We start from the raw sequence: 26147 nt of genomic DNA, 5'->3' as shown, positions 1-26147 counted from the left end.
TGATATGCCTGTGTTCTCACACACATGCACATAGACACACACTCATTCATTGCTAATATCATTTAGGGATTTCTCTGCATGTGTATCTCGGGTGGTAATTGGTAAAGTAAATGCTCTGTATGTGACTGTAGATCATGTTCTGTAGCTCCTATGTCCTGCACAAGAAGATGTATGCTGAGATGTATTGTGTCAAAGCTCTGTGTTTCACATGTATGGGAAAATCCTACTGAAATGTTGCTGACGACTCAGAAGAGGAGTTGCTAGGTAACCTGACGTCACTGGACTGCACTAGTGTATAGGGAGCTAAAGTGGAAGGCTAGCTCATTAGCCACATCCAGTAAAGGCCTCTCAGTGTTGGCTATACTAGTGCAGATCTACATAGACTTTACATTCAGAAACTTGCTATGAGCACTGTGAATAATCTTTAAATCATTTAGCATCTGTTTAATTGATGCTTTTGAAATTTAAGTATCATCATTCAGAATGTATGCATGCATGTGTTCTCATAAAAAAAAAGCTTTAAGGCTTAAGTTTCCAACATAAATGTCTAAGAGAAAAGGATAATGTTGAGGATATTTGTCAAGGTTATCTCCGTCTTCCCCCCCAATAAGCTGCTCTCATATTGGCCAGCCTCACAGGTCAATGCTTGCACCTAAGGCTCACGCTCCACAGACAGTGGAACTTGGTGCACCAGTGGACATAGCTTTACACCAATGCTGTTTGACTCTTTAGAAACCATCCTTTCTCTTATTCTGTGTTTTTGTCTGTATGTGAGAAAAGATCGTCTAGGCCAGTAGTTATCAACTGGTCTACCATCACGGCCCACATTTTTCATGTCATGACCCAAATTTATTTTTTTAGGCCTATAGGCCTATACTTTTTAAACAAGTTTAACTGGTGATACTCATCATCATCAAGTTTCAATAATCTAAATTTAACAGTATGCAATATCAAATAAAAACAGAATTCTCTTGAATCTATCTATCCATCTACTGTATCTATACTATACATTTGGCAATGCGGGCTCTGTTCTCTGTTTCTCTGTTTAGATTTTTGTCCCACTGACACACACACACACACACACACACACACACAAGGAGGCATTGTGACATCACTGATGTGATGATGTCATCAGTGATGTCATACAACTGATGATGTCATCAGTGATGTCATAAGGGGGCACACACACACACACAAGGAGGCATTGTGACATCACTGATGATGTCATCAGTGATGTCATAAGGGGGCACACACACACCCGCACGCATGTAAACTTAAAGGTGATGTCATTAGTGATGTCATAAGGGGGCACAGACACACACCCGCACGCATGTAAACTTAAAGGGCAATAACATTTTGTGAGCAACACACACCCGCCATTAGGGCCGGCGAGGCCACGCAGCAGCCGAGCATACACGGAGCATACAATGCCTTCTCCCCCACACAGCATAAGAATTTCACACGTGCGTACTTGTACTACGGAGTGACAATACAAATCTTGAATCTTGAACTTTACAGGAGGTGCTGGCCAACACAACTATCACACACCGCCTTCTCCCCCACATATGTGCTCAGTGTAGTAGATTGATTACTTAATTGATGTGCTCAGTACAGTAGTTTGATTAGTTAATTGATGTGCTCACTGCTCAGTACAGTAGATTGATTAGTTAATTGATGTGCTCACTGCTCAGTACAGTAGATTGATTAGTTAATTGATGTGCTCAGTACAGTATATTGATTAGTTAATTGATGTGCTCACTGCTCAGTACAGTAGATTGATTAGTTTATTGATGTGCTCAGTGCAGTATATTGATTAGTTAATTGATGTGCTCACTGCTCATTACAGTATATTGATTAGTTAATTGATGTGCTCAGTACAGTATATTGATTAGTTAATTGATGTGCTCACTGCTCAGTACAGTATATTGATTAGTTAATTTATGTGCTCACTGCTCAGTACAGTATATTGATTAGTTAATTGATGTGCTCACTGCTCAGTACAGTATATTGATTAGTTAATTTATGTGCTCACTGCTCAGTACAGTATATTGATTAGTTAATTGATGTGCTCACTGCTCAGTACAGTATATTGATTAGTTAATTGATGTGCTCACTGCTCATTACAGTATATTGATTAGTTAATTGATGTGCTCAGTACAGTATATTGATTAGTTAATTGATGTGCTCACTGCTCAGTACAGTATATTGATTAGTTAATTTATGTGCTCACTGCTCAGTACAGTATATTGATTAGTTAATTTATGTGCTCACTGCTCAGTACAGTAGATTGATTAGTTAATTGATGTGCTCACTGCTCAGTACAGTAGATTGATTAGTTAATTGATGTGCTCACTGCTCAGTACAGTATATTGATTAGTTAATTGATGTGCTCACTGCTCAGTACAGTAGATTGATTAGTTAATTGATGTGCTCAGTACAGTATATTGATTAGTTAATTGATGTGCTCACTGCTCAGTACAGTAGATTGATTAGTTTATTGATGTGCTCAGTACAGTAGATTGATTAGTTAATTGATGTGCTCACTGCTCAGTACAGTATATTGATTAGTTAATTGATGTGCTCACTGCTCAGTACAGTAGATTGATTAGTTAATTGATGTGCTCAGTACAGTATATTGATTAGTTAATTGATGTGCTCACTGCTCAGTACAGTAGATTGATTAGTTTATTGATGTGCTCAGTGCAGTATATTGATTAGTTAATTGATGTGCTCACTGCTCATTACAGTATATTGATTAGTTAATTGATGTGCTCAGTACAGTATATTGATTAGTTAATTGATGTGCTCACTGCTCAGTACAGTATATTGATTAGTTAATTTATGTGCTCACTGCTCAGTACAGTATATTGATTAGTTAATTGATGTGCTCACTGCTCAGTACAGTATATTGATTAGTTAATTTATGTGCTCACTGCTCAGTACAGTATATTGATTAGTTAATTGATGTGCTCACTGCTCAGTACAGTATATTGATTAGTTAATTGATGTGCTCACTGCTCATTACAGTATATTGATTAGTTAATTGATGTGCTCAGTACAGTATATTGATTAGTTAATTGATGTGCTCACTGCTCAGTACAGTATATTGATTAGTTAATTTATGTGCTCACTGCTCAGTACAGTATATTGATTAGTTAATTTATGTGCTCACTGCTCAGTACAGTAGATTGATTAGTTAATTGATGTGCTCACTGCTCAGTACAGTAGATTGATTAGTTAATTGATGTGCTCACTGCTCAGTACAGTATATTGATTAGTTAATTGATGTGCTCACTGCTCAGTACAGTAGATTGATTAGTTAATTGATGTGCTCACTGCTCAGTACAGTAGATTGATTAGTTTATTGATGTGCTCAGTACAGTATATTGATTAGTTAATTGATGTGCTCACTGCTCAGTACAGTAGATTGATTAGTTTATTGATGTGCTCAGTACAGTATATTGATTAGTTAATTGATGTGCTCACTGCTCAGTACAGTAGATTGATTAGTTAATTTATGTGCTCACTGCTCAGTACAGTATATTGATTAGTTAATTTATGTGCTCACTGCTCAGTACAGTAGATTGATTAGTTAATTTATGTGCTCACTGCTCAGTACAGTAGATTGATTAGTTAATTTATGTGCTCACTGCTCAGTACAGTATATTGATTAGTTATTGATGTGCTCAGTACAGTAGATTGATTCGTTCATTGATGTGCTCAGTACAGTAGATTGATTAGTTCATTGATGTGCTCAGTACAGTAGATTGATTAGTTATTGATGTGCTCAGTACAGTAGATTGATTAGTTCATTGATGTGCTCAGTACAGTAGATTGATTAGTTATTGATGTGCTCAGTACAGTAGATTGATTAGTTAATTTATGTGCTCACTGCTCAGTACAGTAGATTGATTAGTTAATTTATGTGCTCACTGCTCAGTACAGTATATTGATTAGTTATTGATGTGCTCACTGCTCAGTACAGTAGATTGATTCGTTCATTGATGTGCTCAGTACAGTAGATTGATTAGTTCATTGATGTGCTCAGTACAGTAGATTGATTAGTTATTGCATATCTGAATGGCAGCTGTCAGGATCTTTGATACCTAATGTGCACCCAGCCAGCTCCTTTTCACTCTCTCTCCATTCCCATCTCTCCGGCCTACAGTGGAGATGCCTTCATTAGCTGCCATGAAGCAGCCTTTTACATCCCAAGGCCAGCCTTTCTCAGGGTAGCGTGGTTGTGTGAGTTTCTGCGCGGCCGGCATGTGTGTGTGTGTGTGTGTGTGTGTGTGTGTGAGACAGAGCGAGTTGAATGAGCAGGGAAAGACACACACTCCACACTGTTGCTCACTTGAGAGGTGGCTGGTGGCGGGTTGAGAGCTAACTGGTGTTGCATGGCTCATCTGAAGGTGCTGTTGACGGCCTAAGGCCGCTTGCTGTAATGGACTCTTACAGATAGACTCTGAGATAAGGAGACACACTATACGGCTGTGTTGCGCTGCGCGGCGACGCCCCACTGCAAACTAATAGCACAGTCGGTGTTCATTGTTAGAGTTACTCACAGGACCACTGCAAACTAATAGCACAGTCGGTGTTCATTGTTAGAGTTACTCACAGGACCACTGCAAACTAATAGCACAGTGTTCATTGTTAGAGTTACTCACAGGACCACTGCAAACTAATAGCACAGTGTTCATTGTTAGAGTTACTCACAGGACCACTGCAAACTAATAGCACAGTCGGTGTTCATTGTTAGAGTTACTCACAGGACCACTGCAAACTAATAGCACAGTGTTCATTGTTAGAGTTACTCACAGGACCACTGCAAACTAATAGCACAGTGTTCATTGTTAGAGTTACTCACAGGACCACTGCAAACTAATAGCACAGTGTTCATTGTTAGAGTTACTCACAGGACCACTGCAAACTAATAGCACGGTGTTCATTGTTAGAGTTACTCACAGGACCACTGCAAACTAATAGCACAGTGTTCATTGTTAGAGTTACTCACAGGACCACTGCAAACTAATAGCACAGTGTTCATTCTTAGAGTTACTCACAGGACCACTGCAAACTAATAGCACAGTGTTCATTGTTAGAGTTACTCACAGGACCACTGCAAACTAATAGCACAGTGTTCATTCTTAGAGTTACTCACAGGACCACTGCAAACTAATAGCACAGTCGGTGTTCATTGTTAGAGTTACTCACAGGACCACTGCAAACTAATAGCACAGTGTTCATTGTTAGAGTTACTCACAGGACCACTGCAAACTAATAGCACAGTGTTCATTGTTAGAGTTACTCACAGGACCACTGCAAACTAATAGCACAGTGTTCATTGTTAGAGTTACTCACAGGACCACTGCAAACTAATAGCACAGTGTTCATTGTTAGAGTTACTTTTTTTTACTTTTTTTTATTTAACCTTTATTTATACAGGGTGTGCCCTTGAGAGCATGCTCTCATTTTCAAGGGAGCCCTGATTACAATATGCACACATACAGTACAGCAGTTACATGAATACAAACAAGAATAGATAAAAGAACAAAATAAAAAAGAAGAAATATACAATTATATAAAACATCATAGAAAACAAGAGCATCTGTTGCATAGGGTACCCTCAATGAGCACTCTAAAAGACTCCAAGGGGACTAAGTGGTCTAGTTTTAAAAAGCTCTGGAGTAAGTTCCATTTGTTAGGGGCATAAAAGGAGAATGCAGTCTTTCCTAGCTCAGTCCTTACGCGGGGTACAGATAGACTGATGAGTGATTGAGAGCGTGTATGATAGCATGTGTTGTTCAGACTAATGAGTGAAGACAAATAAGAGGGAAGCTTCCCGAGCAAGGCTTTATAAATAAATAGAAGGCAGTGTTGTTCCCTTCGAGCCGACAGGGAGGACCAGCCTACCTTCTCATATAAAATACAACTACTCACAGGACCACTGCAAACTAATAGCACGGTGTTCATTGTTAGAGTTACTCACAGGACCACTGCAAACTAATAGCACGGTGTTCATTGTTAGAGTTACTCACAGGACCACTGCAAACTAATAGCACAGTGTTCATTGTTAGAGTTACTCACAGGACCACTGCAAACTAATAGCACGGTGTTCATTGTTAGAGTTACTCACAGGACCACTGCAAACTAATAGCACGGTGTTCATTGTTAGAGTTACTCACAGGACCACTGCAAACTAATAGCACAGTGTTCATTGTTAGAGTTACTCACAGGACCACTGCAAACTAATAGCACGGTGTTCATTGTTAGAGTTACTCACAGGACCACTGCACTTGACATTGGCCTGGAAAGAAATGGGGTACAGGGTCAGAGCTTCATACATCCTCCTCATAACAATTGTGGAGGAGTTTCCATTCCAGTCTTCTCTCTGAGGGTTTTGACACTAAAAGATGAGTCAAAACTCCAGTCTGATCCTTATCGTAGACATGGGTTGATACAGTGGTTTTGACATACCAGAGGCTTTGGCGTTAGGTCTTGTATAGACCAGTGGTTTTGACATACCAGAGGCTTTGGCGTTAGGTCTTGTATAGACCAGTGGTTCTCGACGTGGTGTTCGGGGACCACCAGGGGTCCTTGAGCGCGTTCCAGGGGGTCTAAGTTGATGCATTATTAAACTTCACAATTATTTTATTTACAAGAAATTAACACAGTTAGAAAATATAGAATAATTACTTTTTTATCATATGTGGCCGGGTGGAACTGAAGAGTCAGGTTGCATGTCGGCCGTAGACCACTAATACCGGTTGGCATGTTGTAAAGTGAACCAGAGTCAAGACACGCTAATACCTGGGGCTCGTGCATGTTGGGTGCCTTGTGAGTATGAGAATAAATCTATGCATTTGATAATATCCCTAAACATCACTGAAGCGTCTGAGTGTGGGTTTAATGGGGAAACTATTTCCAGGGAGGACTTATCGGCCGGACAGGCTTCACGGAGCAGGGTATGCGAGTGGCGGTGCTGCGCAGGTGTTTTATTGTTTGTATTGTGGTTTGATGTTGTTTCATGATGACTGTTATATAACTATGTGCTGTATGGTATTGGTGAGTTAATGGGTTGTGGTTCTTCCCAGTGCCAGTGGTCTCAGCGGTGGGTCCCGGGGACTTGCTGCACAGAGTGGGGCCCATAGTTTGCTGTAGTTGGGTGAGCATGGTTGCTATGGCTTGGGGAGTGGGTTGGCCATGTATTCATTTAAATGTATTGTGTATATTGTATGCTATGTGTATGTGGGGGTTAATGGGTTTTCTTTTGTGTTGCAATTTTAGGTGTGGGTCACTGTCTTGGCCGACTGTGGATTATGCGTACCTAATGTACACCTATAGCACTGTTGCACAGAGAACACATTTTTATATTCGGCTTGCCTCTCTTTATATTAGTCAAAATTGTGTTAATAATTATTGTGAATAAAAGATTATTTTTTATAAACCCTTCTAGTGGCTAGTGTTTAACTGCTTACCTTTTAGAGGTCAAAGACCTGCTCTGCATTTCTCTACAAGGTCACACATAGTTTCATGATCTCCTCTCTAACTACAATACACATACATACATATTCTTGACAAAATCATATCAAACAATAAAAAATATTCTCAGATTTGGATCTGAGAGACACAACTTGTTAAATGGGGCCCGTGGCCTGAAATGAGGCTCCTTGATATGAAAAAGGGTAAGAATCACTGGTATCTAAATAAAGCAGGCTTTGTGATGTTCTAGTAGGCTAATGTTAACTGATGCATCCCACGTCATGAGAGACTACAGCCATGGCCATCACTGAGGCTTTAGTCATTAAAATGGTGATTAGCACATGCAAGCTCCAAGAGAGAGAGGGGGGGGGGGGTGCTGCTATCCGTCAGTGAGCTGCTACCCTGAGTGACGTTGAAAGGACCATCTCATCTCCTCTTCTGCCCTTGCTCCTCTGCATCATCAGCAGAGCCTCCATGACAGCTGCATCTCATTGGGCGAGGAGGAGACAAGGGAGGAAGGGAGGTGATGGTTCCTAGTGTGTGTTAGGGTGGAGTTGTGTTGAGTCCCGTGTCTCCACCTGCAAGCGGAACGTTTTTTAGGTTTGTTTGCAGTGGATCACTTCTATTCCATCTTGTAATTTCATACCATGTTTGTTGTCTTTACAGACATCAAAGAGACTAAGAAGAGACAAAAGTAGATTTTAATACCTACAGTGTATGTACTGTAATTGATTGGTCTCTGTCTATGGATGTTAGATGATGTCACCGATGATGATGATGATGATGATAGATGATGCCACAGTGATGATGCCATCATTGAAGACCATGACAAACAGTGATCATCATTGATGATGTCACACCTGACATGATTTCACTGTGGACGTCTATAGAGCTCTGCCAGCTTCCCGCTGTCAGATAGTATATCAGTTTCATCAACAGTCTATGTGAATGTGTTGCATCTAGAGAAGATCCGATTTACTATCTCAAACCGAGAAGGGGTATTTCAGAAAATCTGGCAACCCATTGTCAACCTGTTGGGCAAATACAATGTATGAGACTGTGTCTTCCGTCATCTCCATATAACTTGCATCCGATATCATGTATGTAACCTTTCTTGTGTATCACCACCATTTTGTTTTGTTTTTTATTTTTATTTGTATTATACTGTGTGTTCTGTATTGTATTTCTTTTGTGATGTCTTTATTTTCTTTTAAAGAAAAACTAATAAACAAAGTTGTAAAAAAAAACAGTCTATGTCTAGTCTTTGTTCTTGCCTGCAAGTTTCCCTGTTGCCAGTTCCGGTTTACCAGGTATCAAAGTGTGTCAAGCCTGTCTAGTGTCTGCGCATGGATCCACTAGTCTTCCACCTAACACTGGAAGCTTTGAGTGGAAAGGACCAGTGCCAGGAGAGAGACATGGTGGATATCTGCTAACATTGCGATGAACTTTGCATCCTCCACCTCCTGGACGCTGATGTCACTAAATGCCACTTCAATGTTCCAAATGCGCTGGCGTGCCATCATGCCACTGCTGCAGATGAGCTGATCAGACGGGCAGCTCCTTTCTTCCTCTGTATATAACAATAGCTATTTATATCTAATTGACTGTAAACAAACCCAGTTGGATTCATGTCTACAAGTCCATTGAGTGCCACATTATAGAATGGAAAAATGTGCATGGATGGAGTAATTTATGCATCAGATTCGCCTTCTCTCATTGGAGAAACATTTCTAGATGGAAAATATGAGTAGATGGCAGTTTTTGTCAGGTGAGGTAGTGAAACCAGGATAGATTTGACCATCTCTGCTTTAAGGCTTGGTTGTATGTCCCTTGTGAATACATTTCAGAAGCAATACTAGTCAGTAGTAATTGTGTTTACTGCTCCGTGGAATTATTATCTGATCTATCGTAGTGAGAATATAATGGATCTATCTTCATTTATATATTGTATTTGCAAATCAGGGTGGCTGTCCAGTGTCCACTGATGTTGATGTACATTGTCGTCTCAGTTAAGAACTGATTTCAGCATCTTTCTTTCCCAATAAACCATCCCTCTGCCAATATAGAGAGGTGTGGTAGGTATCCTACACCTACACACACAGTGTAACAGCATGCTGTTAAGTCTCCTGTCTAACCTGCCCCTCCCATCTGTGCTGTGTTCTGTATTGCTCCCTGCAGGTGAAGCTGATGAAGTACATCTGTAAACAGCTGCAGTGCAAGCAGAAAGTGCCAGAGACAGAGAGGCCTGAGGCCCTGGACAGCTACCCACGCTTAGGAGACTGGCTGCGCACCATCAACCTTCGGCCAGAACTAATCGAGGTAGGTCATTTTGCTGTTTGTGAAGATCAGTGTCTATGTGTTTGTCCTGTATGTCCATTTGGTGTGTCACATTTATGTGGACAAGGTACGTGAATGAGAATGAAGAGCACTTGACCAGTGTCCAACAAAATGTCAATCTTAAAGAGCAAGTCAAAGGTCCTTTTTTACAGTAACTTGCATCGTGATAATTTGAGCCCCAAACAATGGTAATAAATGTAAACTTGAAATGATTAGATTCATTTAGACAGCAGTAAAACCTTTTCATTTTAATTTGAAGGCAACATACAAAGAATGTTTCATGAGACTTGTATTTCAAAGAAATACAAGTGAATGAATTTTAATGCTGGCTGTCACAAGAAGATATACTTGCCCTTCTTTAGACAAACTCCTCATTTGCCTAGAAATCTATTCCCAGTATATTGCAATTTGTAATATTGACATGTTGTGACATGTTAGTGTGGTTGGAGAAGGCCTGCTATACATACAGTAACCATAACTTATTATTTTCAGTGTGGCTTTAGTGGATTGTAATGTTTTTAATTTTTACTTATGTGTATGCTCTTTGAGAATACAACTTGTACCAATACTTTTTACTGACTTTAGCTGCAGATTCTAAAATGCTCGGCATGTCAAAATCTGTTCAAAAGCATGCCTTTCTATAACATGCAGTCGGCCATCTTGTCATTTCCCAATAATAGCGGAATACCTGTCCCGGCGTGATTGGCCATTTAGTCAGGCCTCACTCACAGAGTTGGCATGCAGCCTCTCCTCTCTCTCCCCGGAGGCTTTTCATAACCACCTTCAGTTGGCTGATTATAACTCCGCTCAGCTGTGGGCTCTTCCACTCTGCAGCCCTCCATGGTGCTGAACCTGTCTTGAGACATTTTGGCCACTAATTAGCCATTTTGGCCCATTTAGTCAGCCCTAATTACCTCATTAAAAATCCTGCTCCATTAGGTCACCCACAGGGGGGCTCTTTACACTTCTGAGGCCGGTTGCACCAAGTGGTCTTAACTATGCCTGGTCGTAACTCCTACGTCGGTCTTAGTTAAGACCAGTCTTTAGAGTGGATTTACGCCTGTTGCACCAATAGGGCTTACATCTGGTCTTAACTACACTGGTCGTAGCAATGCGCGTCCATGTGAATTGCCGGGGAATGCCCCCTGATTGGGCCAAAAATGTGCCTCGCGCCGTCACCCACTACTGTATGTGCGTCACTACACCCTCCCTCCTTCCACCCCCCTCCTCCTGTAGAAGCCCCGGGGGAAAATGGCGGTGGCGATTAGTGTCAGGCAGTCTGAATGAAATTGAATGTAACGTTCCCAATTCTATGTATTCAATTCTAAAAAACGACCCTCAACATTTGGGAAGGCTAAGCCACACAACTAGTTCGTTATAATCTAACTTCATGCTTCAAAGGTGACTTTACGACGATGAGGACGGTAAGGACTCAATTACAGCAGGTCTCCGCTGATAGACACGGAGATCTCTGTTACAGGCAGGCACCCCGACCCTATGCCTCCTCCTGACCAGGCGTAAGAGTTACGCCTGGGCATAGTGAAAAGAAGGCTTAAGCCCTCTTGGTGCAACCGGCGTAGCTGTTAGGTCGTAAAGTTACGACCAACTTAACTTAAGACCAGTCGTAAGACCACTTGGTGCAACCTGCCCCAGGAAAGGTTCCGCGCGATCACAGCATGTAAAATGGCATAGCTGTGGCCGAACACAATTCTGCTCACTCACTCACAGACAGAAAGACACTTCTTATTCTTAAGAACTTAAGAACTTCGCAGTCTTATTATAGGATGTTTTATAATTGGTGGTTCACGGTGTTCTATATCTTAAAATGGGGGAAATCCAATAACACAAACTAGATGGAACCAGGCGTGCTCATTAACGCAGATGATGTGGACCAATTACCCAACATAGAAGGTTCTACCATAGATTGAAGGGGAACCATTTAAGAGCAGTGTCAGATCTAGCCCATTTAGAGTCAGGCTATGAAAATGAAGGGATGTATGGCATCAAATAAAGTCTGCTGTGTTTTGGGCTAGAGCAGTGGTTCTCAAAGTGGGGTCCAGGGGTCCTTGAGGGGGTTCTATGGGGTCCCCAGCAAAAAGGGGAATCACTTATTTTCAGTGTAATTCCAACTATAAAGCACTTCGCGGAGGCAACCACCCTCCAATGGTGCGTCGGGTGGTTCTTAGCCTTCACGTGGTGCAACAAAATCGTTGACAGTGACGCACACCTAGGAGTTGATTATCCCTTACTTAGAGCACGCCGTGTCGCTCCTGATCCACAGCCATCGTGAAGCTTTCTCTGCTGCCTCTGGAGTTCTTATATCATTTATGAACTAAAACGAAGGGAAAATAACTAGACAACACAACCTACATGAAACAAACAAACAGAACAAAACGGTGAACATTGGTGAGGAGGGAGAGAGGCTGAATGGTCTGAAGGTCTTCTTAAGCCCAATGAGTGCACCAGGCCCAGTTTAGGGGCCCTTGACGTGAAAAGGTTTGAGGAGAGAGACTGTCCCCTGTGGAGCGGGGTCAGCTAAGAAATAATTCCCGTACAGTGATTATTATTATAATTATTCATTATTCTAAAATGATTAAAAAGCAAACATTTTCTAACATCTGCTGCTAAAAATAGGCTATTTTGATGATGAGAAGACCAGTGTGTCAGACTGTCAGTGCTACCGAGTTCTCTAAAAAGTGTTTCTCAAAAATATTGTTCACAAAGGATAAAAGCTGGAGTCCCACTCTTACGGTTATTATTGTATTTCAGTTCATGTCATGGTATGATATAAGGAATATATACTGGTCCCTGGGCATAAGGAATGTACATTATAAGCAGGTTAGGGTTATGGTGTGTTTTTGAACACCTGCCAAAAAATACATTGATTCATTATGCATTGGTTGTTCCTTATTTTGACAACCTTGCGTCATTTCACACCACATGATTTGCTTGTCACATTTTGTCACAAGTTTCCCAAGCCTCTCCCACCATGGGACAGGCAGTGTGTATCTTCCTGTGCTGCTGGAAACAGTTGTAATCACTCTTAGGCTGGATTCACACAGGATCCAGCGAGACGCAGCAGCCGCTGCGGGTACTACGTCGGGGTGGGAGTGTCTCACTTCATTGCCCCCCCCTTTCTGCCTCCTCCCCTTCAAAACAAGCATGTGTGCGAGCGAACCAGTAAAATGCATTTTTAAAAGGCTGTAGGCTATTTTGTAGCTTTAGTTTAGTTTCTCTCTTTTTTTGTTTCGTTTCTGTTCTGTTTGACGCTTTCAGTCAGGTGGAGCCGTGTTGTTGAAACATTCCTGCTGAGTGATTCATATAAAAAGGCAGGCTTTCATTGACAAACTAACCAGAAGATTTTTTATTGTGAAGAACAGATACAGCCTTGGCTTTTGAGAGAGAGAGTGAGAGAGAGAGAGAGAGAAAAATAGAGAGAGAGAGAGACAGAGAGAACAAATAAGACAAGAGTGAAACAGACAGCAGAGCTGTGTGTGTGGTGTGTGTGGTAGTTTCTTAAAACAGACGGTTGGCTCTCGCAATTTTCAAATGCTTCCGCCTAAACGTCTGTACTTCAAGCAGGGAAAAGTTGGTCAAAACGGAAAGGGAAACTCAGGGAAAATAATGAGTGATGATAGGGGGACATCCGCTCGTATCTCCAATCACCTGCATCGGTTTGAACTTCCTCCGTACTTCCTCCGGTATGAAGCTCCCCCCCCCAACTTCCTGTGTCCATGTTCTGTGGCCGTGAAAATGACAGACTGTCTAAGCTGCATTGCCAGAATGTAGAAGAGACAGTCTGGCTTGAGAGACTATGGGCTCTATCGTTGCAAAGGCGGTAATTTTGCATTAGCGCCCGTTTTGCACCCGAATAGCGCCGCGCAAAGTAGGGTTTAATCCCGGGAAACGGGATTCCCGGGAAATCCCGACTGGACCATTTCCCGTTTCCCGGAAAATACAATAGCGGGAAACGGGAAAAAATGAATTGAAGAAAATAGCTGTACAGCCTATTGTAGCCTAAATAAAATTGCGTAATGACCATTACTGCAGTTAATACGGTAATTCGTCCACACAGCCCACACCAACCTGTTGAGTGAGTCACACACTGAGAGCATCTCTCAAAAATGCACCACGCTTATGGATGTAAAAAAAGAACACCACGCTCACCACGCTGATGGATTCTACCACAATGTCTTCTGCTGCCACGCCTGCCAGTAGTTTTGTGTGGAGATACTTTACAAACAACCAAAACAACGAGGATGCCACATGTAACCTCTGTGAGCGAGTGATAAGATGTGGAGGACGATCAACAAGCGGGTTGCTGCGACATTTGCAGTCGCAGCACCATAAAACCCCAGAAACCCCGCAAGTGAAGCATGCACCAAAAGCCTCGTGGTCAGAAATGGCAGCATATGACGGATTCTTAAAGCCGTGAATTTTGCACAAGCGGCGCAGGCCGTGATTGTTTGCACTAGTTTATTGATTCAATTGCACTTGAACAATGAATGTCACTTGGAAAGTAAATGAAATTGTTTGGCTATTATAGAAAGGCTGCTGAATGCTATCAGAATATGGAATCCATCTCAGCTTAATTGAAACACGCAAAATAACTTGCTTTAACGAATTTCATTTGTCTATTGTCCAATATCACTTCCCAAATTAAGTGTTGTAATGAATTCCGTTTATTTATTGTCAAATAACATTTCCATGAGGCTGTTCTTATCAGCAGACGATCACATGCAATGAACACGGCATTTCATGACGTTTTTATCTTAAATTATAATGTTTGTTAACATAAATTCATTCTTTTTCTTTAATCCTATAATAAGAATGAGAATAATTATTGATATCAGCAAATAAGACACTACAGCATCAAATTAGCAACCCATAGATTTATTAAAAAAAAAGAAAAGAAAAAAAATTAAAATAAAAAGGGCGATTTCCCGGGATTTTTCTTCATTTCCCGTTTCCCGCTATGCCTCATTTTGGGGAAAAATATTAAACCCTAGCGCAAAGCCCTAATTGTGGCCATGTCAGCCCGCTGCACTTGGGGTCATCTCGGCGCAAACCTCCATATAGGTAAAAAAGAATCACTCGATGAGTGAGAATAGCGGCACTCCAAAAAGTAAAATACATTATAAAAAGAGGCTGGTACCATCATTTTGTATGATGCTCTGATGAAGGCCCATGGCCGAAACGCGTCAGTCTAGCCTGAACTAAAAATGGAAACCTGAGCAAAAGTCTTGCATTTTACTTTTTGGAGTGCCGCTATTCTCACTCATCGAGTGATTTTTTTTCCGACAAGTTTCTTCTGTAGCTGAGCACCCACAGCCAAGCAGGTAATTGAGGAAGCGCACCTGTTCTACATCTCTCTCCATATAGGTGTGTTTATGCCCAAAAGTATTCACAGGTGTGATCATGTCCAGCAGAAGCAGAGGGACAGAGTGAGAGAGAGAAAGAGACAGAAAAGAGAGATGGGGAGAGTGAGAGAGGGGGGGAGAGAGAGAGAGAGAGGGGAGAGAACGAGAGAGGGGAGAGAGAGGGAGAGAATTGGAGGATGAACATGTTCGGATCGATTCAATATAGATAAACCATTAGAAACTAACGAAAATTGGTGCTGATGGAACGATATTCCATTTGAAACACATCAAAGGGCTGCCGCGCAGTTACGCAGTTACGCAGTTACGCATGGTGTTATATGTCCCAAAGCATGCGCTTACTGTAATTAGACGTTTCGTTCATATAGGCTACATACAAATGTAAACATATTTGTTTCTTTAATGGAGTAGGGATCAGGGGTAGGAATGTGTGAGATTTTACTTCTAGCCTATTTCAATAGCTTATATCAGAATTGTCCACTCGGGTTAAGCAGCTATTGACTGCAGTCACGCCATCCGCGCTGTGGAGAAGCTGGTCTTGCATGCGTGCAATTGCAGGGAAAGAGGTTACTGTACTGGCACAACTTTCTCAAAAGTAATCTACTATTATACACCTAACACCACACACCTGTATGGTCGGGAATTATGTAGCCTAATAATTCTAATTTTCAAATCAAGGTGTGTGTTTTTTCTGCAATGTAGGCTATAGTTGAAAATCAATGTGGCATTTCATGAAGAGGGGGGGAGTGTGCGCGCGCGCAAGGTTTTGGAGAGATAGGGACATCCATGCCATGCGTAATGTATCCAAGCCAGGAGTTGCCCTGCACTGCGTGGAGAATGCTGCGTGCACTCAGGCGCAATGGGGTTTTTAGCGCTAAGAGACCTGCTATAAGGTGGAACTGGATGGTGGAGGTAGATGATAGCATAAGACGCAGGGAAGATGGCATAAGAGGTGCGCAAACGATAACGCCTGTACGATGATAGGGCCCTATGTGTGTGGCGTCTAGATTGGCCAGCTGCAGCGTGACCTCCCTGTACTCTCTCGCTGTACGACCTCTGCATGTTTTTTACGCAGCCCCCTGCTGCAGCCACTGTAGCCTGATGCACTACCCCCATTGACTATGAATGGAGCTTGGGGGGGGGGGGGGGGGGGGGGGATGCAGAGCGCTGGATCCTGTGTGAATCCAGCCTTAGATACATGTAGATAGATACTGTATGTTTGCATTGCTCTTGTCTATTTGTCTTTGTGATGAAGGCTGTTTTGAACCCGCTGTAACCTGCCTGTTAACAATAAAGTGCTTGTGTCTGCTCTTTTCTTCCACCCTGATGGCTTTTATTGCCTTATACTGTATTTGTCTTCTGTTTGTGCTTTAGTCATATCTGTCATGGTCAGTGTTTTAACTTTAAACCCCACTATCTTTCTAAATTGATACATGTTCTGAGGTGATATCAGTGGACTTGTTTGTATCCCTTGTATACCAATTTGGAACCTAATGTTGGGTTATATACAGTAGATATAGATTCAACATGGCATGCTAAAGGCTGTTGACCTAGATCAGACATTTCTAGATCAAGATTTCTCCAGTGCATCTCCAGTCATTCTCTACTGGATTAAGGGACGGTCCAATCACACTACACTGGTTGTACTTACAATGAAGGCCACAATCCATCCGTTCTGCTCACTTGTGGTGGTGCAGTCTGCAGCTGACAGTGGGGCATGGCTCATTGTGTTCAGCATTACATAATGTTACATAATCATCTGATATTTGGATATCAAATCGACCCCAAAATAACCAAAATACACTCGTGTAGTTGTCTTCATGTGTGAAAACAGCTTGCTATGCTTTGAATAAGAATATGTTGTTACAGTAGTTGTTATATACACATCCATCCATACATACATACATCCATCCATACATCCATCCATACATACATAGCAATGCTGACTGATAATAATATCGGTGGCCCCAGTACATGAAGAATGCAAGCTATGCTGTTCATGGTGCTAAAATTGTAATGTTATTGGGAGTGTGGAGGTGGGTGGGGAGGGCCCACAGTCACTTTTGGATATTGCACTCGCCCCTGCCTCTGTGTGTGTGTGTGTGTGTGTGTGTGTGTGTGTGTGTGTGTGTGTGCTTACACTGTACACACGAGTGGGAGGCTCCTCTGTCCTAGATTTGCGATCTCTGTTTGCCCTCTCAGAGTAAGGGTTTCAACTGACTGATAAGCTACTGCATACTTCCCATGTCCAAAAACATACTAAACTCCTTCCCTCCGCTGCCTCCTGCTTCCCTCTGTGATCCAGAAATTGTTGTTTGTGTGGCCATCTTGCCTGCCGTCCCAATGGTTGAAGATTGACATGATTCTTTGAGGTGTTTGTGCTGCACATCTAAATAAGACGCCATGCTTCTTAAATGTGAAACTATCTTCAAAGAGGGGGGACGAGTAACGACTTTCATAATGAGAACTGTTGATAAAAAAATAAACATTCATGATCCAGTCCCTTGAAAGCTGTTTACATCTACGGCATAAACATATTGACTAAAAAGCTCTATTGAGGTCCATCTCATAAGATAATCCCTCATGAAAAGGTACTACTGAATCACTACACAAAACCTATTTGTGCAGTAGTGGCTATGTAGTCACATGTAGGAATGGTGCAGTGAATCTGTAGTTTATACACGACTCACGACACACCAGTAGAGTTCTGTAGCAAAACAGTAGTGTTTTCAGTAGTAATCAAGCAGAGAATTTTGTTACTGGTGTTAGTAGTGAAAAAGCTGTTAAAACACTACTGCTTCACTACACAGACTTTTGAATAGTAATCATGTAGAGGTTTTACTACTTGCTTGTATACTGAATATGTAGTCAGTAGTGACAACACTACAGCAACAATACACATAATTTAAATAGTAGTCAAGTAGAGATTCTACTACTTAAGGGTAACAAGGCCAAATTGAGGGCAGGTGTGGAGGGAAGCAGCACACAAGGAAATGACAAGACCAAACTAGACAGAGTTCATGACAGCTGCAAAGCTAAATGTTTCTTTTTCAATGTTGTAAACTAAATAGAGATGTCAAGCAGAGCAGTTTCAGCAAGAAAGAGACTCAAAACACCCAATACAGCGAATCCAACTGTGACAGCGACGATACAATAACTGTAAGTAGAAGGCATTTTCCAAACCAGTCAAGTCTAGCATGGTGTGTTAGCTAGCTAAAGCTAATCTAAGCCTGTTAGCCTGTGTTCACATAATCAAATATGCTGTATACACTATGAGGGTGTGTAGGGTGGTTGTGGTTGACTCTGTGTGTGAGTGGAGGTTAGCTTATTTTGTTGTTCAACTTATTTACAGAGTGAAAGTAATGTGAGGCCAAGGCAAAAGTAAAGTCAAGGTAAAGTCCCACTGATTGTCACACACCTGAGTGTGCAAAATTTGTTCTCCGCATTTGACCCATCCTCTGGGGGAGCGGTGAGCAGCAGCAGTGCCGCGCTCGGGACTCATTTGGTGATCTAACCCCCCAATTCCAACCCTTTGATGCTGAGTGCCAAGCAGGGAGGCAATGGGTCCCATTCTTATAGTCTTTGGTATGACTCGGCCGGGGATCGAACTCACAACCTCCCAGTCTCAGGGCGGACACTCAAACCACAAGGCCACTGTGCTGGTGTCTGATGCTTACTCCAAGATCCAAGATCCTATCTCCAAGACAGGAAGTACTTCGTTTCCATTGGCAGTTACACATCTGACCTAACTAGTATGACATGTGGGGTGCCTCAAGGATCTATTATGGGGCCTGTTCTATTCCACCTTTATATGCTTCCTCTAGGCCTAATTATGCACAAAAACAAAATAGCTTACCATAACTACGCAGACGACACCCAACTCTATATAAGTCTTTCCTCAGGTGATTATGCTCCCTTAGACTCACTCTGCACCTTGCTTCTGATTAGTGCATTTGTACCTGCTTTATGTTTGTGTTTTTAACTGTAAAGCACTTTGATCGGCCTGTGTCGTTGTAAATGTGCTCTATAAATAAAGTTGACTTGACTTGACTTGACTCTGTCAGGGCATTGACCAAATAAATGACTGGATGCGACAGAATTTCCTCCAGCTAAACAAAGACAAAACAGAAGTGATTGTCTTAGGTCCCAAAGAACAAAGGCTTAAAATCACTGCATGCCTTGAGTCTCTATCCCTGAAGCCAAAGGATCAAGTTAAACATCTTGGCGTTATTATTGATTCAGATCTCAATTTCAACTCCCACATTAGGTCAATCAGAAAATCAGCTTTCTATCATCTTAAAAATATAGCAAGAATTAGGGGCTACATGTCCAGACAGGATCTAGAAAAGCTAATTCACGCCTTCATCTACAGTAGGTTAGACTACTGTAATAGCCTTTTCTCTGGTCTCTCCAAAAAATAACTTAGACAACTCCAGCTCATTCAGAATGCTGCCACTAGAGTTCTAACAAAGACTAAGAAAGCTGATCATATTACTCCAGTTCTTAAGTCCTTACACTGGTTGCCAGTGTGTCATAGAATAGATTTTAAAATACGGTTACTAGTCTACAAATCACTTAACGGCCTAGGCCCAAAATACATCGCTGAATTGCTCCCACACTATGAACCGTCTAGACCTCTCAGGTCAGAAGGGTCCGGCTTACTAACTGTCCCTAGGATCAAATCAAATCATGGGAAAGCCGCATTCACCCACTATGCTTCTGCTAGCTGGAACAATCTGCCTGAAGACCTCAGATTTGCCCCAACTTTACTTACTTTTAAAAATAGACTAAAGACTTTTATGTTTACCGTCGCTTTTAACTGCTTTTATTCCTCTGTAAGTTTTTAACTATTTTTGCAACTACCGTACTCTGTTGTGATGCTTTTAAATGTCTATTTTATCCTCTTCTTTTATTCTCTTATTTTCTTGTGTCGCCCATCTTATATGAAGCACTTTGAATTGCCTCTATCTGATTTTATGCAAACCCAATGCTGTGGCATGTACGGGCAACAGAAGACGCAAGGTACCAGTAGAGGATATGCTTGGCGTCCAAACTACAGTATAAAGACAAAGCTGTTATGAAATGTCTATTTTATCCTCTTTTTTTATTTTCTTATGTCATCCATTTTATGTGAAGCACTTTGAACTGCATCTGTGTATGAAATGTGCTATACAAATCAACTTGACTTGACTACTGTAAGGAGGTCAAGTGCACCACCACTACCAGGAAATTGGAGGCGCTTGCTGGTAAGAATAAGCTATGATTTTTTAAATTTTGTTTCATGAGGTTGGTCTGTTTGTAAATTCCCACATGTGACTTACAGGTGGCTGTTCTCTGCATTTCTCATATAGGTTACATGATGGAGAACTGTGGCTGCAGCAAAAAAGATGTTCTGAAGATCGTCAAGGCAAAGTTAAATTATGAGGACAAAGCCTTAAAATATGATAAGTAATGCTATAGGCCTACATGATTTTTAAACATGTAAATAGGACAATATTCAATGTAATAAATGTATTTGAAATAAAGCTTGTGTAAGCTCATTCTTGTTTGATAAGAATGATTTATATGCACAATAATATAGCATGATACTGAATAGGCAACTAGTAGCAAATGTGTCAGTTTTCAATAGTAATTCAAAAGGGTCTGTGTAGAAATGAAAATAAATCCAATAGTGATCAGTAGTGCTAAAACACTACACATACAGAAGGATGCAGTAATTCCATAGGGATTGTGAAGGCATACAGCAGTAAATGTGTACGAATTATGTACTAATTCAATAATACATGTGAAGGAACGAGTCGTTTTTATGTAGTCATTTCCAAAAAGCTCAATAGTGAGACAGAACTAATTAAGTGATAATCATGTAGTGATTCAATAGTAATTCAAAAGGGTTTGTGTAGAAATGAAAATAAATCCAATAGTGATCAGTAGTGATAAAACACTACACATACAGAAGGACGTAGTAATTCCATAGGGATTGTGAAGGCATACAGTAGTAAATGTGTAAGCATTGTGTAGTAATTCAATAATACATATGAAGGGATGAGTAGTGTTTATATACTCATTTCCCAAAAGCCAAATAGTGAGACAGAGTAATTAAGTACCGGTAGTAATCATGCAGTGATTTAATTAGTCATTATGTAGTAATCACCAGTAGTGAAAGGCGCCAATTCTCTACTCACTACTACTGAAATCACTACATAAATAAAATCACTACACATCTCAACAAAAGCACCAGTCCAGTCGCTGTCACATATCCTCAAGCTATCTCAATTTCACCTGTCCTCTCCGCTCTTCTCCTCTCCCTCTCTCTGGTTCCTTCCAAGTGCCTTGGTTGTTGGAGATAGATGGCAGTAAGGAAGAGGAGGAAACAAGCCATATAGTCAATAGTTTGTGGAGGACCTCGCGTTTGTTAGGCTGACATCTTTATTGCCTCAGATTCCATCAGGTGTCTTGTCTCCGACCTTCAGGTCCTCCACTGCTCTCTCCTAGGTCTCCAACCTTCAGGTCCCCCGCTGCTCTCTCCTTGGTCTCCGACCTTCAGGTCCTCCGCTGCTCTCTCCTAGGTCTCCAACCTTCAGGTCCTCCGCTGCTCTCTCCTAGGTCTCCAACCTTCAGGTCCTCCGCTGCTCTCTCCTAGGTCTCCAACCTTCAGGTCCCCCGCTGCTCTCTCCTAGGTCTCTGACCTTCAGGTCCTCCGCTGCTCTCTCCTAGGTCTCCAACCTTCAGGTCCCCCGCTGCTCTCTCCTTGGTCTCCGACCTTCAGGTCCTCCGCTGCTCTCTCCTAGGTCTCCAACCTTCAGGTCCTCCACTGCTCTCTCCTTGGTCTCCAACCTTCAGGTCCCCCGCTGCTCTCTCCTAGGTCTCCGACCTTCAGGTCCTCCACTGCTCTCTCCTAGGTCTCCAACCTTCAGGTCCCCCGCTGCTCTCTCCTTGGTCTCCGACCTTCAGGTCCTCCGCTGCTCTCTCCTAGGTCTCCAACCTTCAGGTCCTCCACTGCTCTCTCCTTGGTCTCCAACCTTCAGGTCCCCCGCTGCTCTCTCCTTGGTCTCCGACCTTCAGGTCCTCCGCTGCTCTCTCCTTGGTCTCCAACCTTCAGGTCCTCCGCTGCTCTCTCCTTGGTCTCCAACCTTCAGGTCCCCCGCTGCTCTCTCCTAGGTCTCTGACCTTCAGGTCCTCCGCTGCTCTCTCCTAGGTCTCCAACCTTCAGGTCCCCCGCTGCTCTCTCCTTGGTCTCCGACCTTCAGGTCCTCCGCTGCTCTCTCCTAGGTCTCTGACCTTCAGGTCCTCCGCTGCTCTCTCCTAGGTCTCTGACCTTCAGGTCCTCCACTGCTCTCTCCTGGGTCTCCGACCTTCAGGTCCTCCACTGCTCTCTCCTGGGTCTCCGACCTTCAGGTCCTCCGCTGCTCTCTCCTAGGTCTCTGACCTTCAGGTCCTCCACTGCTCTCTCCTAGGTCTCTGACCTTCAGGTCCTCCGCTGCTCTCTCCTAGGTCTCTGACCTTCAGGTCCTCCGCTGCTCTCTCCTAGGTCTCTGACCTTCAGGTCCTCCGCTGCTCTCTCCTAGGTCTCTGACCTTCAGGTCCTCTGCTGCTCTCTCCTAGGTCTCCGACCTTCAGGTCCTCCGCTGCTCTCTCCTAGGTCTCCGACCTTCAGGTCCTCCGCTGCTCTCTCCTAGGTCTCTGACCTTCAAGTCCTCCGCTGCTCTCTCCTAGGTCTCTGACCTTCAGGTCCTCCGCTGCTCTCTCCTAGGTCTCTGACCTTCAGGTCCTCCGCTGCTCTCTCCTAGGTCTCTGACCTTCAGGTCCTCCGCTGCTCTCTCCTGGGTCTCCGACCTTCAGGTCCTCCGCTGCTCTCTCCTAGGTCTCTCACTCCCTCATAAATGGGTGACAGGAGCATAGACTATATAAAGGGCTGGGATGAGGGAAGGAACAGTTACATTGCTAATGGAGAGTTAGAAGTATGGGAGACTAGTTAAAGACATGCTCTTAGGTGTGTAGTATGTTTGTGACATGGGGATGGATGAGATCTTTTCACCACAGTTTGAAGTATGAAGTTAACTTTGTTACTGAATTGTTCAGTCCAACAGTATTCAAATGATTACTAAATTCAAATAATTAACTAGAACTCATACCAAACTATTAACCTTATCATTATAGATTTGTTACAGGGTGTCATTTGTCAGCTAACATTGTTTGCAAAGTCGTTAATTTGGTTACTCATATCTCCTAATTCATTCTACTAGTTTTAAAACCTCAGCCAAGAAACAGTAACTACTGTATTACATTTCACTGACTGTGTTTCATCAATAATCAAATAATAATGGATTAATGTTCTTTATTAAGCCTACACTGAGCAATGGTCCATCAGAATCAGTCTGTCCTCATATAGAGTGGACATGCATCTTCCTACTCCCACAGAAACATCCACTATGTCAACTTTTATCATAGCTGCCATTGTGTTTACTCAAGCTAGGAGACCTGTGACCTTTCATAAACAAAACACTCACACACACACACACACACACACACACACACACACACACACACACACACACACACACACACACACACACACACACACTCTCACACACACACACACACACACACACACACACACACACACACACACACACACACACACACACACACAGTACAGTATGGTATATTAAAGCAAAAACAACTTCCATAATGTTACAAATCTGCATACAAATCATGGTATCACTTGATAAACAGAGTTTTGAGTTGTAGTCTAGGCTAGAGAAATCAATCTGTGACCATGAATATGGATGCCCATGTGGATTATGAAGCCCATAGACGATAGAGTCTAGTGAACCAAAGTGCTGTCTAGACTGTTAAGATATCTACTGATACTGGCCTAAGATCAACTGTAGAGCCAGATTAGTGGAGTAAATGGCATTTGATCAAACAGCCTAAAGTTTAATGGTTGCTTCCCTTAGGGTCATTTTAAGTCATCAGTCCAAACTGCTTTTGACTGATGGACATGTTTTACATGACAGTGGAAGTGGCTGTAACGAGTGTTATTGACGTTTGTTTAATTGTGTTAGTATTATAAAGCTTCCCACAGGTCTATGGCAGTGTTGAACATTATTGTGTGTGTTTGGACTCCTGTAATATGCATAATTGATCACTTGCTGTCACTGTGTCTTGTTGTCCCCCTGTCTGCAGGCCGTGCCAGTGAAGTTGTCCCTGGATGCCTTACTGCAGATGACAGCTTCTCAGGTGCGGGAGATCATGAGAAGACTAGGGTCCAGTTCAGAGGAGTGTGCCAGACTCAGTGCTGCCCTCTCCTGCCTGAAGAGTGCCACTGAATCAGGTGTGTGTTTGTTCCAAGAGAGCCTCCCTGTTCTGATGTTCTCGGGCAGTGGGCCTTTTTTGGCTTCAGTACACCCTTTCCCTGATTTCTGAATCCAAGTAGCCCCTTTACCTGCCTACAACATTTTGCTAAGAAAACTGCAAGATAAAATTATAGCATAATGATGCAAAGAATGAATGTTGCAATTAGTGCCTCCTGAGCAGATTTATTTGAACGTTTAATTTATTTTCATGATTTATTCTTACATGTTTGCATTTTCACTTTTCTCTCAAGTACCCCCTGGAGTACCTCCACATACTCCTAGGGGTATGCTTACCCCAGTGTGGGAACCACTGTTCTAGGGGTTTTCTACCTCTGACCCTCATTCTCTGTGCTGTCATTCCCAGGAGGCGAGCTGAGGGAGGACGGAGGTCCCTGGCTGTCCGAGCCCAGCAGGAGGGACAGCGGCTCGCTGCTGAGCGTAGAGCAGTTGACCGGCACAGGGGCTCCACTCCGCCCTCACAGCCCCTCGCCTCTGGCCCGCCCCTCCACCACCCCATCCACGCCGTCCACCCCCTGCGCCGCCTGCTCCCACCCCCGCTCAGGCTCCATGTCGGCGGCGCTCACCCCCGAGGCACAGGCGTCCTATGTCTACGGTGACAGCCCCCTCACCGATCCCTTCCCCATGTCCTTGGCCCGCACCGCCTGGCTCCACGGACACACGTCCACTCCGCCCATAACGCCGCCCTCCAAGAGGCGTCACCGCCTCAAGCCGCCCTGCACCCCACCGCCCCCCTCCCGCAAAGTGCTGCACCTCCTCCCCAACATCACGCTGACCCGTAGCAAGAGCCACGAGTCGCAGCTGGGCAACCGCATCGAAGACCCGCCCACCAGCAAGTAGGTGCTTCTTATTGGATGAGTTAACAAATTCACCTTGACTCAAGGTTTTCATAAGCAGGTAACTAGGGATGTAACTTAATGCAATTCTTCAAACCACATTGTAATTATAACAGTTGGCAGTTGTCTTTGTTACCACATGTTTATGGCCGTTGAGGAGTGTGAGAAATGGTCTGGAGAGGAGCTGTACGACCTTAGCCAAATTTAGCTAGCTATTTAGCTTTTGATTCTTTGCTATTCTAAAATTTAATTAATCTGTCCTAACTACAGGCTGATGTTGAGGCGTCATTTTCTGTGTTTTACTTGATTCCCTTCTTCATTCCCTAATGAGTCATGACCAATATAATAAATGTAATTTCTAAATGTTTTTGATAGCTGAAATCCTTTAATTGTATTCAACAATATCCCATTTGATACTACTTTGTTACTGATAATTAAAAGTCAATACCATTCATATAAGAATTTATATATGTTGTTCATAATGGTCAACCAATAATGGTTACTTCATTATTATAGTTATGGTCCAGTTAACATTGTGATAACAAACAACCCTTTCTCAATGATAATACACAAGGCGATAATCTGTCTTTATACATTATCCAGCCTACAGTTGTACATTTTGATAATAAATGAGAAACAGATTGATGATAGAATGTTTATGTGAACTTTTACATCCAAATCAACTCTGTTATTGTCATCATATGTACCCTGATCTCCAGACAAAACATCCTGGATATTAT

At 42.6% G+C, this 26147-nt stretch overlaps 1 protein-coding gene across 6 annotated transcripts in view; it reads left to right on the top strand.

The window, feature by feature from the left end:
• ksr1a (kinase suppressor of ras 1a) overlaps positions 1-26147 on the top strand; it is a gene marked incomplete at both ends in the record, with an annotated part of 66482 nt that overhangs the window by 17204 nt on the left and 23131 nt on the right. For 5 of the 6 annotated variants that reach the window (XM_083649520.1, XM_083649519.1, XM_083649518.1 and 2 more), the window contains 3 exons: positions 9661-9801; positions 24384-24531; positions 24918-25407. In XM_083649520.1, coding sequence (XP_083505646.1) covers positions 9661-9801; positions 24384-24531; positions 24918-25407 — 779 coding nt within the window. The remainder of the gene's footprint in view (positions 1-9660; positions 9802-24383; positions 24532-24917; positions 25408-26147) is intronic. The other variant, XM_083649515.1, reaches the window with a different exon arrangement.

This window comes from Poromitra crassiceps, assembly GCF_964638095.1.
Source record: "Poromitra crassiceps genome assembly, chromosome: 1".
Lineage (NCBI taxonomy): Eukaryota > Metazoa > Chordata > Actinopteri > Beryciformes > Melamphaidae > Poromitra > Poromitra crassiceps.
This window is presented reverse-complemented; position numbering and strand designations above follow the sequence as displayed.